At 39.5% G+C, this 19484-nt stretch overlaps 1 protein-coding gene across 6 annotated transcripts in view; it reads right to left on the bottom strand.

The window, feature by feature from the left end:
* The window catches only part of SLIT2 (slit guidance ligand 2), a 245856-nt gene extending 233341 nt beyond the window's left edge, over nt 1–12515 (bottom strand). For all 6 annotated transcript variants that reach the window (XM_052682812.1, XM_052682814.1, XM_052682810.1 and 3 more), the window contains exons 1-3: nt 11501–12515; nt 9927–9998; nt 8769–8840 (exon numbers count right to left, since the gene is read on the bottom strand). In XM_052682812.1, the coding sequence (XP_052538772.1) occupies nt 8769–8840; nt 9927–9998; nt 11501–11676 (320 nt within the window). In that variant the 5' untranslated portion in view covers nt 11677–12515. The remainder of the gene's footprint in view (nt 1–8768; nt 8841–9926; nt 9999–11500) is intronic.
* Nucleotides 12516–19484: the final 6969 nt, after the last annotated feature.

Raw genomic sequence — 19484 nt, 5'->3', positions numbered from 1 at the left:
AAGGTATTCTAATCACAAGTCAAGCTATTTATGATCTTTTTACACACCAAGCAATGTAAATTTTGATATGCTGATCACATGAATAAAAAAATTGGAATCTGAAAAGTCCAGGGTATTTGCATGCCTAAGTTTGAGTTTTTCCCAGGTCAAGAATTAATCAGGGTTAATCAGGGTTCCATTTTCCAGATGAAATAACTACTACACTAAGAAAGATACCTAAACTTCTATTTGATATCAAATAAAGGTTAAAGCATTTTCTGCGAGAATAGTCAAACATTGGAACGTGTCTCCCAGTAACATTGCAGATTATACATAATTGGGAACATTCAAAACCTAAAAGAAAACAGCTCTCAGCCACCAGCTCTGGTTGATCTTGCTTTAATCGGTGACACTAGAAAATCTACAGAGCTTCCTTTGAATCCCCCATTCTGTGACTCTGTCAGTATAACCCATTGGATTTTATGCTACTTTGAGAAATGACGAATTTCCATTCTGTTTGACTTACAAATTAGCGTATAAAACTTAAAGTAAAATTAAGTGATGAGGGAATTCTAAGGGATAGCAAGAATAAGGGCATCAGTCTTGGCTGTAAAACCAGAGAGAATTCAAGGTAAGAAACCTTTAAGTCTTCCAATTGTGACAACTTTCACTTGCCAATGCTTCAAAGAGTCATCGTTTAGACAAAAATGGCTTGTTGCTCGAGAAGTTTTATTTAGTCTTGATGAAGAAAGACATATATATCCTTGATAACAGCTAGGGCAAAAATCTTGTATGAAACACAACTGTCCTCATCTAGAAAATGGAAAAAAAAAAAAAAAAAAAAATACACAATTTAATACACAATTAAATATCAAAACATCAGCAAGGATGATTTTCTGAGAACATATGGGATAGCTTCCAAGAAAGAAAGAAAGAAATCTAAAAAAAGGAAAAAAAAAAAAAAAAAAAAAAAAAAAAGAAAAAAAAGAGAGAGAGAGAGAACAAGGAATTGAATAGAGTGAGGAAGTTAATTTGTCATGTGAAGTTTAGCTAAATTTTGGGAAGACCAGAAAGAGGCAAGAAGAGACTGCAAATAGTCTAGATAGAATTGTCTTTACACATTAAGTTTTCATTCATGTACTCTTGTGTAGCACCTGTACAGGCATCTTGCCAACCTACACTCAAACAGGCTGGTGTGTTCTAAGCAAATTAAGAGCAGAATTATTGTATCTGATTATTAGTCTAGGCTATTATTAAAACAAGCCAACAAAATACACTACAAACTATGAAAGAAAAAACATTTCTTATTATTTAGTTTTCATGGATACTCTTCAGATTAAGTGAGGTAATATAACAGCATGAGTCACTGAAGTAACAGCCCTGTAGCCAAAACCATCATGTAATTTGGAGTTTAACTGTAAAATTCCAGGTAAAACTGAGACTTCAGCAGTTAAAGTAAGGAACTTTTTAGATTCTTTCTGAAATATACCATATGAAAATGCAATGCACTTTAACAGGTCATTTTTTTACCTGAGACCATTAATATCAAATCTTTTATAATTATCATTATTATTATTAATTGAACAGGATAAACAGAATTTTTCCAGAACAGAACTAAAATATATAGCTTTACATTTAATATCAGTGCTTTGTGGCATCAATTTAAAACGTATTCTAAATGCAAAATACTACTAGAAAGAAAAATAATGAAAACACAGTTCTGTAGAATCAGATTTGGTTTCAACATTTTGCAACAGTGCAAATTACCCATTTCAGTAGAAGTAAGAAAGAAGAGCATCCAGCAAACAGTATCACAAAGGATGGGCACAAAACAGATGTGGGAAAAATAAACAGCCTTCCTGCCCTGGAATTTGTAAAAAGGTCTGCAAAGAGCAAACAGGACTTCTCACTGCAATTTGACTTCTAGACCTACAAAGGGAATCCCATGAGAAACTACATTCAAATGAGTAAAATATATTAGAAATAATAATAAAAATTTACAAGGATTTCAAAAGAAGAACATTGCTCAGACTTAAAAGTTTTATCAAATACATAGTATTAGTCTGCAATCAAAGCATAGCCATATAATCTGATTTTTAAAATGCTATTAAAACACTGCTTCTCTTTTTAAGTAATCATCTTCAAAGACAGACTTTGTCTATTTATGATTTCCCAGAAACTTTTCTAGAGAAGATATCTGAAGTTATTTCAACAAAAGTCTGTGAATACAGGATAATTACTGTAGTTTTTTTTTTTTTTAACTATAAATACAGAAGCCCCAGTACAATTCCCGTAAGATGGTCTCACATTCTTTTGGTAAGTGATTAGCACCGCAGGCTTCGTGATCTCCTCCCTGTTCTAAGATGAGGAATGCACTCTGCACTGCCCTTAAACTATGTAGGATTAGCCAAGAGAAGGATTTTTCACATCCATGATTAACAAGGAATAACTGTTCACCCCCTTCAGGGCTGCTCAAAAACATATTCTATACCTGAACTCATTATTCTTCTGCTACCTACACCTTCACAAATGTGTTATTAACCCTTCCCATGCTCATATTTTCAGACCGAAGCCAGACAGATGCTTAAGAATCAATGCTTTAAAGAGAAGAAAAATCTAAACAATAAACATGCTTAAAAAAAGCAGAACATACGTAAACACCCCAGGTTTGAGCCAATCCAGCACATCTTCCTGGCTGAGGAAGTCAGTGTGTGTTCAGAACACATCCCAACTGAAAAAAAGCTTCAGAAATAAACTTGCTAGCAAAATGAAGAACAGGGCTCTGAGAAACACTGGAGATAACTTCCTAGCTTATGAGCTAAGAACACATTCTAAGAGATCAGTGACACTTCCATTCAGAAGGCAGCTCTGCTGCTTATACAATACAAGGCTTTATTGCCAAAAATCTGCTTTTCTTGAGAGTATGCATACAATCACATACCAAAAGATGTAATAATTCATTAATTGACTATTTTTTTTTTTACCAATGTTAGTCACAAAGAGGAACAGTGACTCAAATACTAACAAAACATTTTTCACCACATATCCAAAATTTCACATAAGCTCTTTCACACCTGAAAGAACTTCAGTCAATTAAAAGAACTAATAAGATTCTCCTTCACAAATAAGAATTATCTTCATGATGCTGTTCTGCAACATTTGGCATTTTTTCCAGTCATTTCAGCTCTGAGCATATAGCCACGCAGAAGGGAAATGTGGCTCTGGGGTGGAATTTTTTTTTGGGTGGGAGTAGAATTGTTTAAAAAAAATAATAATCTCTCTTGCAACTAAAAGGGCTGTATTTTATGAAATACTCAAAAGTTCAAAACAAAAGTGAATGACCTCAGAGTTACTTATTGACTGTTTAAGGAACATTAACACTGCTACAAAAGTTCACAATGGTTAGGTTCCCATCATGCATTATGTTGCAAGAGTTGCTCCAAATGCCTCCTGTTTTATTATGTTGCCTCACGACATCAGAGACGGATGTTGGTGATACAGCAGAGCAGTAGAAGCTGAACCTTCCCACTAGTACTCCATTATGGTTTGTTGCCATATAACAGCAGCAGAGGGGTAGTCAAACAAAATGGTGTATGAAGTGAAGGCATGTCACTGAATTCCTATATGCAGAAAAAATGGCACCCACTGACACTCACTGATGCTTGCCAAACCTTTATGGAAACCAAAAAGTGGATGTGGGTACTGTGGCGTGTTCCACCAGTGGTAACATTGACATGAAAGACAAACCCTGTTCTGTACAGCCTTGCATAGCACTGACATCATGAAACAAAAAGTGCCACAGTCAGCTCAGCCATGTGAATCAGTGGATCATGACAAGGGAACCGTTTACAGAGCTGAATCTTAGCTTCAGTGGAAATGATGGAGGCAACATTGGAATATGATTAAGCTTATTCCAAGTGGATCCCACACAGGAACAGAAAGAATATCATATGCAAGTTTGTCAGGACATATCAAACCAACACGAGGCTGAATGTGACAGTTTCCTCAATCTCATCATTACTGGTGACAAGATATAGTTTCAAATCATTCATATCATGAAGAGAACTTAAATAGTTTTTAAATACTCGTGCATACACTTCTCAGCTAATGCTCACTTCACATTAACTTTTAATAACATATTTTAAGGCTTTTGTCAAGATGGGGCCCCCAATAAATAACAAGTACAGGCAATTCCTCAGTTCTGTTATTTTAAAATTGTATTGCAAGGTTTTTAAAAAAAAAAAAAAATTCATGAACTATAACAAAGTACTTAATTTATGAAATATGTCCTTTTCCATCAGTGATGCATTGTAAGAAGCATGAAAATGTACATCATAGATGGCTTTCAGTTTAAAAGCTATTTCAAGTATCAACTTGAAGTTCAACCCTTACAGCATTCTTTTCTACAACTCAGGATTTCAGCTGACTCACAATGAAACTCAGAGGGGCTGGTTTTCTTATAGGGGGCACAAGCTCAGCCTTGAGACTGCAAGAACCTTAGAATAACATGTTACCTCTACACTAGTTTTCTGCAGAAGCAGGTGAGTTTTGCTGTTGTTTTGTGTTGGTTTTTTTGTACATGTGTGTTATATTGGCACTGTGACTCTTTAGAACTGCTAAGATGATAAATGGGCATTTGTGAAATAAATTCTAATCAAAGTACAAGGACTTGGCCTAGAAACTTTTTAGGTCACACAGGTAACATCTCACATGGGAATTACCAATGGGACTACTCTTGCAAACAACATTATTCACATTGTCAACGTCTGCAGAGTCAGACTCCTGCATCTCACCTCAGCGTTATGGTGAGGCCTATCCACTTTTGGACACTTTCTCTCATTATATTTGATTTATTAATGTCAATTCTAATTATATTGCATTATAGTGTGTTATCTTGCATTCTGTATATTTAGTAAACTAGTTTGTTTCTCCTCAGATCACTGTTGCTGTTTTTAATTATTTTGGGGTCTCCCATTTCCCCTTTCCAGAGGCATTGATTTTGCAAAATCCCTCTGCCCCACTGTCACAGAACAGGGCCAAACCAGCCCGCAAACCATTGACAACTATAATTCTGGAGTACAAAGAACTAAGAAATTTTAGACATGCAGCTCATAACAGAACTGGTTCATAGTCTAAAGCAGTTGTCCTCAACCAAATACTTCACTCCAGATGAGGATAGCTTGTAAAAACACTGGAATACTTTGACAGTAGCTACAACACCTTAGAAGGTGTAGGCCTTGGGGCTAACAACTTTAAAAATAATTTTTAAAGCCATGACCAATGAAGGTGTTAGTTTTCAGAAAGTGGAGGTACAAGCTGTCCCATTCATTGAAATCAGAGCTACACAAACTCAAGTTCAAAGGGGACTGTTTCTACCAAACACAGATGACACGATTTGAACACTCAAGATACAGGCTGTAAAGACATCTACATTCAGAGCACAGTTAATAAGTCAGAACTCAAGCATTATTACATCAAGTTGGTTTGGGCCAAATCTGGTACCCCTTCAGAGCTGAGCCTTCAGAAAATGCTGCCAGGGATTATATCTAAAGGAACACTGCAACATACACACATCTGAAGACTTTTCAGAGAGGTATCCAACTAAAAGACTTACAGTAAAACCATATTCATCACCACTAGGGTCTCCCCAGCAACTCAGTTTTCCACACACATCTAAAACCTAGATTAAGCTGCTGATTTTCCCCCTGGAACGCTCTCCCAGTCTTTACATAGCAGGCACTACTACAGGACCATTTATTGCTAACTGAAAATAACAGCAGTGCTGTTGCCGTAACAATCACCTGTTACAGAAGTGTTTATTGTGGTTGTGGTTTCCATTACAGCTCTGCAATCACACTGGTGTGACGCATTCTTGTTAGCATTGCATACACAGTTTTATATCTAGCATGCTACAGACCTCTTGTAGCTGAACAAAACTACAGGAAAAGCATTTCCAACTACCTAAGGGACGTATATGTAGTTTTAATCAGTTTTCTTCTGGAAAGAAAACTGAGTTTCTTCACAAAGAGAGTTAATTTTGTAAAATGAAGCAGGACTAGATGACCCAGAGCACTTAAGAGTTGAAGTTATTCAGCATTTTGCTGAAATAGTCCTGAATTTGCCATCTTCAAATGGGTATTTACAATGAGTAAATTACTGATCAACCAAGCATCTCCTTGAAAATCAGAGTAACTAAAGTGATTTTGTTACTCAAATTCCAGTTTAAGAAACATACAAGCACCACCACTTCATGTAAAGATTTATTTTTTTCTACAAAGAGAAAATATTGTAAAGGTTTACTCTTCATATTAAAGAGTATTGAACTACAGACAACATTTCCAAATTCAGCCCGTATATTCCAGAATAAGATAATTAGGATCCACTGAAACTCTTACACGTTTGCATTACAACACTGAAGGAACTACATTAAATATTATTTTGCAGGAGCCTAGCACACTGCATTTACATCTTAAAAAAAAAAAAAAAAAAAAAAAAAAACCCACAGTTTAAAGCACTTGCTATTTATTGTATAAAAGAAAACACTTGAAGTACCCACAAGTTCCCTGAGAAATAGTCCTGAATTTCAGAATCCCAAGGAGATGAATTGGCTGTCAGATAACAATAGTCCTTCGTCAGATGGGCTTGGCAGTTGTAAACAAGAAGAAATTTCTCAGCTTTTCCTCACAAATATGAAATATTTGCTCTTAGCCAACAGCTGTGGCAGTTTAAAGATATCCTGCATATTTATTCAAATTACAAGTCACCCACCCACCTAACACTGACTGAATTTCAGCAAATTTAAAAATTCTCTGACAATTACTGAAGCAGACAGAAAATAATACTGAAGACAAAACAGAATCTAACTTGGGGGGGGTAAAATAGACTGAACTTCCTTAAGTCAGTTTTCCTGCTAAAGAGTAAATAAAATAACCTACAACAGCAGCTACAGTTATCAGAATTTTTCTTCCGAACTAGCAATGTTCCAGTGATGTGTGATACTATTTCTTCCAAAGTATTTCTTTGGATACTGATTTATCAGGAAGAAAAAAGCAAAGATGTAATACTAAAAGTGAACACTTCTTACTAGTATTAACTATTAAAGTCCAATTTGCCATTTTTAGTATCACAACCTCGTATTCAACAAGAATTCTTATGACTAAATGTATTTTAACCTACATGCTAATCTCAAGATTTATTATTATTATTATTGAAGTATTCGCCATTATGTAACAGGAACTTTCAAGATAATCAAGAAGTGAAGTTGACTACATACTGTTTTAAAACTTCACAACTACTTTGTATCCCAATATCAAGTCACACACAGCTAAAGTGCACTTTCTTTAACGTTTATTGATGTTTCATCTATATGTTCTTACTCTTGGAATACAAACTACAGTACTGTTTAATTTCTTCTTACATCCCATAAACCAAATTTAGGAATGTGTACATATTATTCCAATATATTCCTCAACAGGAAAAGCTACACTGAGTCCGTAAACTTTATACTAAAGTTTAAAACACATTGTAAAAAATGTTGCATTAAGCCTTTTAATATGACTTCGAGTAATCTGACTACACAATTCTCAGAGCAATCCAAGTTAAAATTATTCAAAAAATGCTATAATACACAGTGACACTTCCAATTTTGAGGTCAAAAGGTTATTTTATTTGAAGAAAAAAAAAAAAAAAAAGAAGACAATTATTTCAAGTCCATGATATTTCAGATAAAAGAATTATAAATTAGCCATTATTAAGTTTCTTGAAAAGCTTTGTCTATATTTACAAGAAATAACGGCTGGATGTTTTTGTCTTAAGCACAGATCCAGAGCATAGATGTTGTAAGAAAATGTTTAAGCCAGTGCTGCTTTGCAGTGCAGCAGAGATATTGTTCTGAAGTTAAGGCACCAGTGAATGCAAGTGAAAACAAGATCCCAGAAGCATGCATAAAAAGTACGATATAATGAAAATGCAGCACAACTAAGATGCCTGATAATGAAAGCCCTATAGTTCTACATGAACATACATTAATAAAGTTGCTTTCTCAGGATTTCCTAGCTCCAAGCTCAAACTATACTCAACTGTCAGCATCTGGACTTTAATGAGATCCATTTTGTACAAGAAGCTGTACAATGCATTTTAAACAATGTTTTCATTTGAGAAAATACAGCAAGTATACACAGAAAATTAATTCCCAAACCTGTCCAGCTTCTCTTCTACCCTCTTACTCATATTCTATTTACATCGTGCCGCAAAAAAAAAAAAAAAGCCAATGCCCACATTTCAACTTTACTGGACAAAATTCTCTCTTCCCTGCAGCATGCATTTTTATTTATTTACCTTTAAAAGTCAAGATCAATTCAGAATTTCAGAAAGTTAGCTCATTTTTTTCTTAAATCTTCATAAAAGCTTTATGCAAGAACTGGCATTAAATTCAGCTATTGCTGCGTTATCAAGATGACTCTTCACTACATGCAGTAATTTCCAACAAGACATCATATAAAACACCCAATACCCCAAAAATAGCCTGTTGGAGCTGCGTACCCATGGACACTCTTTAGAACGCAAATACATTAACAACATTCAAGATATTTTCAGTAAGATATTGAAGTTTACACCTCAAATCTGGACTGCTCTATCAAGCTTTCCCCTCAACATCCATACAAATTGTTTGAGAATTTCTTACTCCTTCTGTATCTCAATAAGGATATCCCAAGTTTAAACACGTTGCTTTAACAAGAGTATTTGGCAAGAAATTATTTTCTGATACATTTAGGATTAGAAATACTTACAGCCTCTCCAGTTCTTTTAAATCCTGGAATGCTCCTCTCTCAATAGTGCTAATCTTGTTCTCCATGAGCTGACTGAAATGGAGAAATTTTTGTACATAAGTTTTAACAGCTCCAAGACCACTTGTTGCAATAACAGCAGTCATTTACAGACAGCCCTATCTTCATTAAAATGCTGTTACAGTTATTCTAGAGTGACAACCAACACAACATTTTTGACTGTTATCACCCCACACTTCGCATGGGCTCATAAAGGAGAAAAAAAAAAAAAAAAAAACCCTCATTAAAAAGATGTTGAAACATACATGCTGTGCATGTATATCAATCCTCTCCAGTAAACTTTAAGACCCCAGTTGAACAGTATAAAAGTAAAATGAGTCTCATATAAGAACACCACAAAAATACAAACTGTGGCACGCAGAAAAAAAACTAAAAAAAAAAAAAACAACAAAACAAAAAAAAAAAAAAAAAACCACAGTGAATTGTCACCATAATAGTAATTTAACAAAAATGAAGAATTACTGCAGTGTTTAAGAAGAAAAAAAAGGCTTTGACTACTTGCTCAAATAAAACAGCATTAACAAATAAGCTAATCGTACAGTATTTTAAACTCGCACTCAGTTACCCTACCTTCCCCCAAACCCAGTCCTGGAAAAGCTTCATAATGCTTGCAGGAGGATTTACAGAACCAATTCCAAATATTCCCTGGTCAAATTCACTGTTAAAATATATTCTTTTTACCCAGGAACTTCAGAAAAGCAATAATCATTGCCTGAGACTTGCTTTTATACTGAGTAGAGGAATAACTTTTTCCTCTTTAATTAATTGCCCTATACTTCAGCATATCCATTTTCAACATGAACTATAAATTTGCTAAATTTAAGCTCTCTCTTTCAAGTTACAAGAAAAATTAAAACTTCATTCACGTTACATCCTTAAGAAAAAATTTAAAGAATGATAACCAAGATGACATTTAAGGCATTTGCTAACTTATTTCTACCAGTTTATGACATGGGGGAGGGGCTGTAAATTCAGAAGCAGTAGCACAATAGTTGCAAAGCTATGGATAAACCAGAGGATAACTAGCTTAACAGTTTTTAAAACATGAGCTGTACGTAACATCAGTCCAAGAAGTATCAGCTATAGAAAGAGAGAACTTACAGAACTCGAAGGTGCCTTAGACCAGCAAAGTCAGTCTTGGTGATTCTGGTGATGTTATTTCCATTAAGGTCCCTGAGAAGAATAATTCATAAGCAGCAAAATTAAAACATTCAGAAGTTCTGATTTTTTTTTCCCCTCTTTAAATTACTTTGTTTTTATGGGCAAGTTTTTTGGGTTTTTTTGTTTTTTTGTTTTTTAAATTAGTAATTGTGAACAATACTAATGAGCCATTCCTGTGTGAGCTCCAGACTTCAAGTGACCGAAAGAGAGCTTATCTGCACAGTGGTAGTTTCAAACTTTGTAATCAGAGACCCTCACAAAGTGAGTTCTTCCTACCGTTATACTGCTCACATTTATCTTTAGCAATAATGAACAGCCTAAGCCTGTCTGAGCAGGTCAGATCTGCTCTGTTAGAATTGCAGCTAGAAAACCAGTAAAGCTCCTTTATGGACATGACAATATCTGTTAAGGTTATAGGCTGACAATCACAAAACCAAACAAATGACTGAAAACAGGACAATCTTCTACATTTTAAACAACTTTCAGCTTTCATACTATTTCTACATAGGCAGAAGAGAGCTTCACTTGCTGCAGCAAACATTAGCTTTTGAAGCAGTCATACAGTTGTAGAGTAAATACTTGCTAACAGCATTTTACAAAAACTGAACGTTTCACATGTGGCACAGGAAACGATACTGACTGCAGAACACAACGCATGGTCAGAAGTGATGGAAAACTGGATTAAGGCCCTGACATCTCTGCTTGTATGCCAGCACTTCTTTCTTTTCTGGAGTTGTTTGTCCCCTTTTTTCCTCTTTTTATTTAAATAACATTTTAGATCAAGATATAAGCTTCCCTCCATTCCAGTCACTGCAAATAAAACCAGACTTTGCAATTCCTGAGGTAAGCCATTAGGAAGTGGTATTACATGGAAACTACACTGACAATTACAGCTCATTCCCAACGCGTTTGGAAAAAGAAGTCACTGTTTTTGGTGTTTGTACCACATGGGGCCGAAACACCACTGCGAAGAAACCACACAAGTCTCAACAGAAATCAGCGTCCCTGACACTTGGAGTGAAATGCACCACTTGAGACATGTGTTCATAGCCCAACGTTTAGATGAGTTATTAGAGGTTAAAAATAATAATAATAATGTGCTCATCTCTTCCACTCCCTTAGACCCCTCCGAAATAACAGGAGAGGGTCGACCACATGCTTGCTCTTCCACGACTGGAAAGCGCTCTCAGCGGAGGGCACTCGAATGACCTCAAAAAGAGGTTGGGGTGGAGGGGGGAAGGCCGCAGTTCAGGCGCAACTTCGCGCTGTGCGGCTGGGGAAGGGGCTACAGCACCAACGCCGGCAGCGAACGGCAGCGCGGAGCTCCGCAGGGGGCGGCGGACGCTAATGGGCGTCTGCCGCGGTACTCCGAGCACCACAGAGGAAACGGGCAGAAAAGGAAGGGGACGGAACCACCACCCCCTCGCAATATACACACACATGGAGGGCGGCGGGACCCCCGAGGCCACCTCTGTCTCGCGGACGCCGCAAGCCCGCCGGCTCGGGGTACTTACAGCCGCTCAGTGTTGCGGGGGATGTTCCTCGGGACGCCGCGCAGCGCCAGCCCGTGACAGTCCACCGTGCTCCCTGAGCAGGAGCACTGCGCCGGGCACGGCTGCGGCGCTGCCTCGCCCGACAGCATCAGCAGCAGCCCCAGGGCCAGGGGGAGCCTCCCCCAGGCGCACATCATCGTCGCCCGCTGCGCCCGGCCGGGGCCCGCCGGCCTCGGGCCCGGGGAGGCGCGGGGCGCACCGCCCTCCTCCTCCACCTCGCCGCGGGGAGCGCTCGGGCAACTTTCAGGGTGCGGAGAAAGCGAAGTCCTCTCTATCCGGAGCCGAGACGAGCAAACAAGCCCGGCAAAGTGCGGCGGGTGGCAGCGATCCGCGGCTGAAGGCAACTTGGCGGGGAGGGGGCCAGGCAGGGCCCTCCCTCCGTAACCCGTCGGATGGCGGGGACGAGCGGCACTCGGCTCTCGGCTTCAGCGGCGCCGGCTCCTTCGTGTGCTCCTCTCCCGGCTGTGACTCCCCCCCCGGCTTCCTCCTGGCGCGGCGTCCGCTCCCACGCGTGTCCCCGCCGCGGGCCGCTCTCAGCCCCCGGGGGCGGCGGTGGGGCTGCACCGCACACACACAGCCCTGACGCGGGGCTCAGCAAATCATCCCCCACTGGCAGGCATTCATCAAACTGTCTCACGGAAGGAAGAGGGAGGGGAGACTTAAAAAAAAAAAAAAAAAAGAAAGAAAGAAAGAAAATAGAAAAAAGAAAGTCAAACACACGAGATGATGTTGGGCTCGGGGTTCGGCTTTCAACCCCCCGCGCCCCCTCCTGCTGGAAGCTCCCAAGCCAAGTTTAGCAGGAAAGGGCTGGTCCTAGAGGCCGATAATAATAAGCAGCTCGAGAAGTGATTCGTTGCCCTGCTGGAAGGGAGTTCATCCACCACCTCCTTCTCTGCGGTGACAGATCACAGCTATAGATCCTCCCGTGATCGCGGAGCGCGGTGAGCTGCGCGCCCGGCTCCGCTTCTCGCGGTCTCCCGGATACCGCCGCTGCGGCGGAGGGACCTGATGGGAGAGGTGGCGGCCGCTCAGTCCTTCCAGGTGAGGCCGGTTCGGCAGCTCCCGGGCTCGCCGCAGGAAAGGCAGCAACTTTCCTTCTCTCTCGGAGCCCGACGAGGCGCAACGCCTCAGGAAATCTCCGCGCCCGCTCCGCCGCCGCACCTGAGCCGCCGGTGCCGAACAACAACCCGGCGGCGGCGCTCCTCCTGCAGCGGAGAGAAGCCGGAGAAGGAAGGCGACACGCCGGCTCCTTCACTCGCCCCCTTGAACAATAGGATGGCACCGCCGCCCGCAGGCTGGCTCTCCTCCCAGCAGCAAGGTGCCCACCGCCGCTGCACGCGGAAAGTGCCCGGGGGAGCGGCCGTCAGCGCCGAACCGCCGCTCCGCTCCGCCTCGCCCGGCGCGGCGCCTCTCGCCCCGCTCCCACGGAGCCGGGAGCGCCCCACGCGCCGCCCTATATAGGGGCGGTGGGGCCGCGCCTCCCCGGCCCCGCCCGCAGCGCCCCGCGCCGCGCTCACTGGCTGCGCTGCCGCCCGCCCCGGCCCGACCCGGCCCGGAGAGCTGGGGGGGGGGGGGGGGGGGGGGCCGGCGGCTACGCCAACAATGAATGAAAGTTGGGAGAGCGCGGAGGCGGTGCCGGGAGGGGCAGCACCCGTGAGAGCGTGGCGCTTCCCCCCGCCAGGAGTTCTGCGGGGACTTTCTCACGCGGCCTCCGGGTGTCAAACGGAGAGAGGGAGCGGGACTGGAGTTCTCCGCGGTATCTGCGTGTGTTGTGCCTGGAGAAAGAGGGAGCGAGCGGGCTGAAGCGTCGCCTGCTGTACTTGTACACGTCTCCGGCTTCTCAACGAGGATCTTGTGTTTTGTTTCTCCCACTACCGAGAGAGGAAGAGGATTTTCTTGGTGTTTCCTTCAGTTACAGCTTTCATGTGAAGTACACCAGAATCTTCCATTAATTATTTTTGAAAATTAAATGAGCAAGTGTTATTCCATACATAAAAACATGTCGAGTAGCAGCATGAGCACTGCTTTTTACCATCCACTTCCAAAAAAGTTGTATTATGAATAAACACAATGTTCCTGTTAAATTCTGTTGTTTATTGTCATTGCACCTTCAGCATTCCTAGGAAGATGTAAGTGCATCAGATTTCTAACTAAACTGGTTTTAATTTTCCTTCCTTGTGCATGCAGCTCCATGTGATTTACAACATGTCCTGAGACCTCAGCAATAGGTGAAAGTACTTTATCTTTCAGTCCCCAGCAGGGATGGATGATGAAGCCTCTAGCAAGGTGTGTTGTGTAAATGATCCAGGGAGTCTCTAGTTCCTTTCATATGGCTGTGTCCAGCTGAGGCTCTTCATTCCTGGGGTCTCTGCTGCACAGTCCCCACAAGAGGCTTTCCCGTTCCTGGTTAACAAGAAGACAAATTCTCTCTTCGGAAACACTCTCCTAGATCCAGGTTAATCTGCCCAGGTGGAAGCCAGTAAACTTATTCCTGACTTCTCTTGCTGTAGAACGTGAGCCAAAATGAAAATGTCTAGAATGTATGCATCTACTAAAAACACTGCTCTATTTTTTTGATCCATTTGTTCATGAAATGTGATTGTTGTGCAGCTTTCACATGCTGGACTCACTGAGATGCAGGGATGCTCTAGGTTTAGCTGATGTGGAAAGAATTCAGTGACTGTAAAGGAAGATGTCAGCTTCTGTGTATGAATGCTTCCTACTCTTTTCTCCTGTTGATTGTTTTAGGTCTTTACAAGGGATTTAGGAAGGATTTTGCAACTTTCTAGCAGGCAACAGGAAGGAAAAAAAATTAAAAATGTAATCTAAAATACTGCTTTCATGCCTGTACTAAAATCCTTTATCTTACAACTCCAGGCAGAGAAAATACAGAGAACGCTAATGTAACCATTCAGTACTATTCATTATTTCTTTCAAGTACCAACAGCATACCGAGTGTTGCCGAGGACAGAAGTAGAAGAAATAATAAACCATTTTTATACAGTGATTTTCTGAAAACCCGAGTCAATGTTTAAAGTATTAAATGTTTCCAAACTGCTCTGTGCATGGCAAATTCAAAATCTAGGCTGGTCTTAATTTAATATACTTTGTTTTCAAACAGGCATATACTAAAGTCCAAAGAAAATCAATTTTTATTCCTCTTTGGGGGGCTCATTGATTTCTACCATGCCTACCTTTGAAGCATACCTTTCATTCATGTAGATTGATTTTCCTGAACGACTCCCCTCCCGGCACATCACAACTCTCCTTTTGTGATCCAAATTCTTTAACGGGAGAGCTCCCCAGTCCTTACTCTGTCTGAGGGTGAGGCCTCTAATCAGACCCAAGATAGCATTATTCCTGGAACACAAACCTGGCCTTCACAGAGAGCCCTGTGGCTTCCCCAGTTGCCTGCAGAAGGATCTTTCAAAGCCAACAAGGAAAATATTCCCACACAGGTGAAAGTTTGGAAAAAGTTGTAACAGGAAGACGTGAAGGAAAGCAATTACAGACATTCATCAGTGGAAGAACAAAAGTTTTCCTGCAGCCATATCAGAAAACTCAGTCAGCAGCCTAAACGGACTTTTGTGTTCTCCAGGCTTTACTGTACAACATTCCACCTTTTGGAGGATTGTTATATGAGAGGGAGGAAGGGAGGAACATCCCCCCCCCCCCCCCCAAAAAAAAAAAAAAAAAAAGAATACAGAGCATTAAAATAGAAGCTGCTATTCATGGCTGAGGTGGGTAGTGCTAAGGCTGAGCACACAAACCCTAGTGAGCTCTACAAAAGAGCATCAACTATGTGAGCATCAGTGTAGCTTAATGAGGACAATATGCCTGAAAGGCAGTGAAACACAACACATGAATTTGTAAATACTGGAGGTCGGTAAGGTGAAAGAAGAATAACCAGCAGAGACATATCAAGAATAAACAGTATAAATTAATCTAGTTTCCTTCTTTGACAAATTAACTAACTTTGAGGGTAGGAGGAATGATAGATATTAGCAAGTTATTGCTACTGTGTACGTTAACATTCTTCTGAGCAAACAGCTTAGATACAGTCAAAATCTAAAATTGCTAGAATGCGAACACTTACAGCCCTGTATTCAGAGTGTGGCTGATGGTCAGTCTGGGAGCATACAGACTCCTTTAAAAAGCTGTTAAAACCACTATGCCACTGAACCATTCCATCAATGGTTGAAAATTAAGTACAGCCATTAACTGATGATACCAGAATGGAAAGGAGGGATTTACATGCAGAAATACAGCTCTAAATTGTTTAACTGGAGATAGCTCATGAATTTAGCTATCCTTAACAAAGATTGAGCACTCAAAAAAAAAAAAAAAAAAATAAAAAATAAAAAATAAAAAATAAAAATTATAATAAGATTGCACTCAAGAAAAGAAATTCAAGTGCTTAAGTGCAAAATAACTTGCTGGGCAAGAGAAAGATATGAATCACTGTAGCCTACTGAGGGACTCAGAAATTATTAGCACAACAACAGGATGGTTTTGCTCAGAGAAAGTGCTATTTAGTTGTTAGTTATCTCTTCTGATTGTTAGCCAGCCAAGTTTAAAACAGATCTGAAATACCTCCGAATTAAATGCATGCTCTTTTAATTTAATAGCATGCTCTTGCTGGGGGGAGGGGCACAAGACCGTGCCTGTGTTTGTACAATTTCTCCAAGGGAGCTAGGGATCAAACTTCTTGACTTTGCTGAAACAACATCCATAATAAACATTACAATTGGTAGTAAATATTTCAGAATTCTATCCTCAGTCTTATGCTGAGTGACCTGTGGCTTATCTGATATCAGAAGGACGCTATCAAATTTTTAAGGTTGCAGTTTTCAAACATGTAGAATTTGTAGATGCTTGTGGAGCCACAGAGCGTCTCAAAATGTTTTATCACAAAGTATAATTGGAAAATTATTTTAAAATCTTCCTGGTTCTTAAGAGTAGAAAACAAAAACTTTGAATTAATCCATTGTCACTGTATTGAAATAGAGTGGATTTATTTCCTTTCTCAAATAAGCAGCCCTTCAAGTACTCCATGCAAATTTGTAGAATAGCAAGATTCTCATTAGAAGCTACCCCTTTATGAAAAATATTTACAATATTTCCAGGGTAGTTGTAGAGATATTTAGTGAGGGAGGAAATGGAAGTATCAGAGATGAATGAGCAGCAATTATTATATGATCCCGACAATTTTATTCAGGTACTTTGCTTCATTTATGCGTAGATTTCACATGGCAACATGGGATTATTACAAGACAAGTTAATTCTTACTTATGCCTCCTAGTAGGTTAAGGAACAGTATGAAAGTCTCCAAGGCAGTAATAGACCTGTGACACTTCATGTTCATTGATAAACCAATCTAATTTATGTTAAGGTGACGTCCAAAGAATAAACATTAGGAATACCATTTCAGCAGTGAAGAAATAACAACAACAACAGGTTCAACATTGCAAATCCTTTCCCCAAGTTCTTATATAAAAGATAAAAAAAATATTTTCATTATTTACATGAATATCTAATTGTTTTATAGATGGTATTTAATATGAGGCATTTTCAGCTATCGGTAAATCCTCTGATTTGTGCTAGCAAAGTATTTAACCCTTACCAATGACCTCTGAGATGCTATCAAATGCAGAAAATCTGATATCTACTGCATGTTCAATATCCTATGACAAATACTGTTGAACACTGTATATTACACATCTTCCATGGGATGGCACAATCATCTCATGAGGCATAAAAACTTTAGCATTTCAACTAAAGAAAATCTTTTGTAATTTATGAGGTATTTGTATCCAACTATCCTAACTCCCAATTTAGTCTCCTTAGCCTCTTAGGAATTCATTACTAAAGACATCACTCATATCATCTAGACTGTCATTTCACACGTGACAGAGCTAAAGCTGCTGTTACTGCATCCGGGCTGATAATTCATGCTGAGCTAATCTTATCCACGTAGCGTAGAGAACCTAGTCTCCCACCACCAAATTTACCAGAAAAGCTCCAGCATTAAACAATCTTGCTTCTATTATTTGCTAACAGAAGCCTAATTTTCGTAGCAGACATAGCCATGCTACTTCATTTGTTTCAGTGTTGATGTCTGGCCTTTAAACTAAATCGTTAAATTCTTTCCCCGGGGATTATTACTCTCATGTAGAATGAAGCAAAGGACATATCCCTTTTCAGAACCTTCATTTTGTCAGGCTGAACTGAATCCATGGATAAAATTGCAGTACTTCTTGAGATGAACTGTTGTCTATTCCATCAAAACCACTCACAACTTACTTTTGGCATCATGTAACTGAATTAGAACATTTATTCCTGACAAAACAGGAATATGTGACAAACAGTTCTTCAAAACTTTTAATAATGAATTTACCAAGCCTTTCTCAGCACATCTTCAGGCTTTTGTAGAAACATGTATCAATGTAATTATAAAAGATCTGTTCAGTTTCAGTTTATGACTGTTAATAAGTTGCACCTGGATGGAGTGATCAGTGGCTTCACAGTACAAGAAAGACATGAAGCTACTGGTTCTAGCATATATTTCAGTTGGAATAATTGTACCCACTTGTCTTGCATAATGTGCACTGTACACTTCTGTATTTGCTTAAGGTTTTGCTGAGTATCTTGTGGGAGAAGAAGAGAAGGCTGACCTTGGGGAGGTTCTTGTTGAAGAAGATGCTTGCAAAATGTCTGATTCGAGAAAGATACTTTGAATGCTAATATCTCTCCAAATTTTCTGGTCATTTTAATGAAAGTAAAAGTTGTTATAACCTATTTTTGTCTAAGCATACAAAAAATTTACAGCATAGTTATTTTTATTTATCACCCATAGGGTAGGATAATGTATTTCAGTTGTATCTCATGAAGATTGAAACATCATCAGTCCTAGAGACAATGCTGTTAAATCTTTGTCATCCATTTATTGCTTAAAATTCAGCATGCAAGAGCATATTCTTTTTCCCTGAAAGGAAGTGTTTTCTCTCTGTAGAGATAACTTAAATGGCATTTTCTGGAGAAATAATTCCGAGCTATAAAAGTTGGTATGTATGTGTACCACTTATTCATAAATAAGTTTTGACTCATTTGGCCCAACCTTTGAAGAACAATGGTTTAATGTGAACATGAAATCTATTTCTCCTCATAATGTTGGTGACTCAGAGCTTTCACCAAAAATTTTTTCCCTCTCATCCTCTCATTGTATACCTGTATACATTGTGTATACCTGGCAGTTTGCTCTTGTGTATGAAATCACAGCACACACAAGCAATAGGAAAGACTGTACAGCAGAAGCAGTTCCACTAAAGAAAGGTTCTAGAGAAAAAAAAAAAAAAAGGTTCTCTACACAGACCAAGAGGATGACCTGCAAATATTTATTTTAATCAAGTAGCATTAAAGATGCATTCTGCCCTTTAACACTTCCATTCTGGATTATTGAACAGTTTGTACTCAAACAGAATGAAGCAGCCTTGAATGACCTGTAAAGGACAGGAAGATGCTCAAGAAGAGGGACTGCAAGCCTGGCATTTAGCAGTCCTGAACAAACTGAGAGAGTGTAGCAGAAAGGATCACTGCCTTTTGTTTCACCTTTACTATTCCATTATAGCTGCTGAATGAAGACAACAGAAGATAAAAACTGCAGGAGGGGAGAAAAGCAGAAATATACATCTTTATTTCCCCATTGAAAGGTTAAAAATTGTCATTTGAATTTCTGAATTATTACAGAATTTTTCATTACCCAAATCTACTTTGAACAGCCTATGTTAGGAGTATGGAGTAGAAGTTTCATTGCAAACCTTTCAAATAATACATACTGAAAGATATTTACTGAAAGATATGTACGTATCACGTATTATCATTTTTCCACAGCTGTAGCTGAAGCTAATTTTAAGAAAACATGGGAGTATAAAGATGAAGAGAGACA

The sequence above is a fragment of the Tympanuchus pallidicinctus genome, unplaced genomic scaffold (genome assembly GCF_026119805.1).
Source record: "Tympanuchus pallidicinctus isolate F22 unplaced genomic scaffold, pur_lepc_1.0 scaffold2, whole genome shotgun sequence".
Classification (NCBI taxonomy): Eukaryota; Metazoa; Chordata; class Aves; order Galliformes; family Phasianidae; genus Tympanuchus; species Tympanuchus pallidicinctus.
The sequence above is the reverse complement of the archived record's forward strand: the minus strand, read 5'-3'. Positions and strand labels throughout refer to the sequence as shown.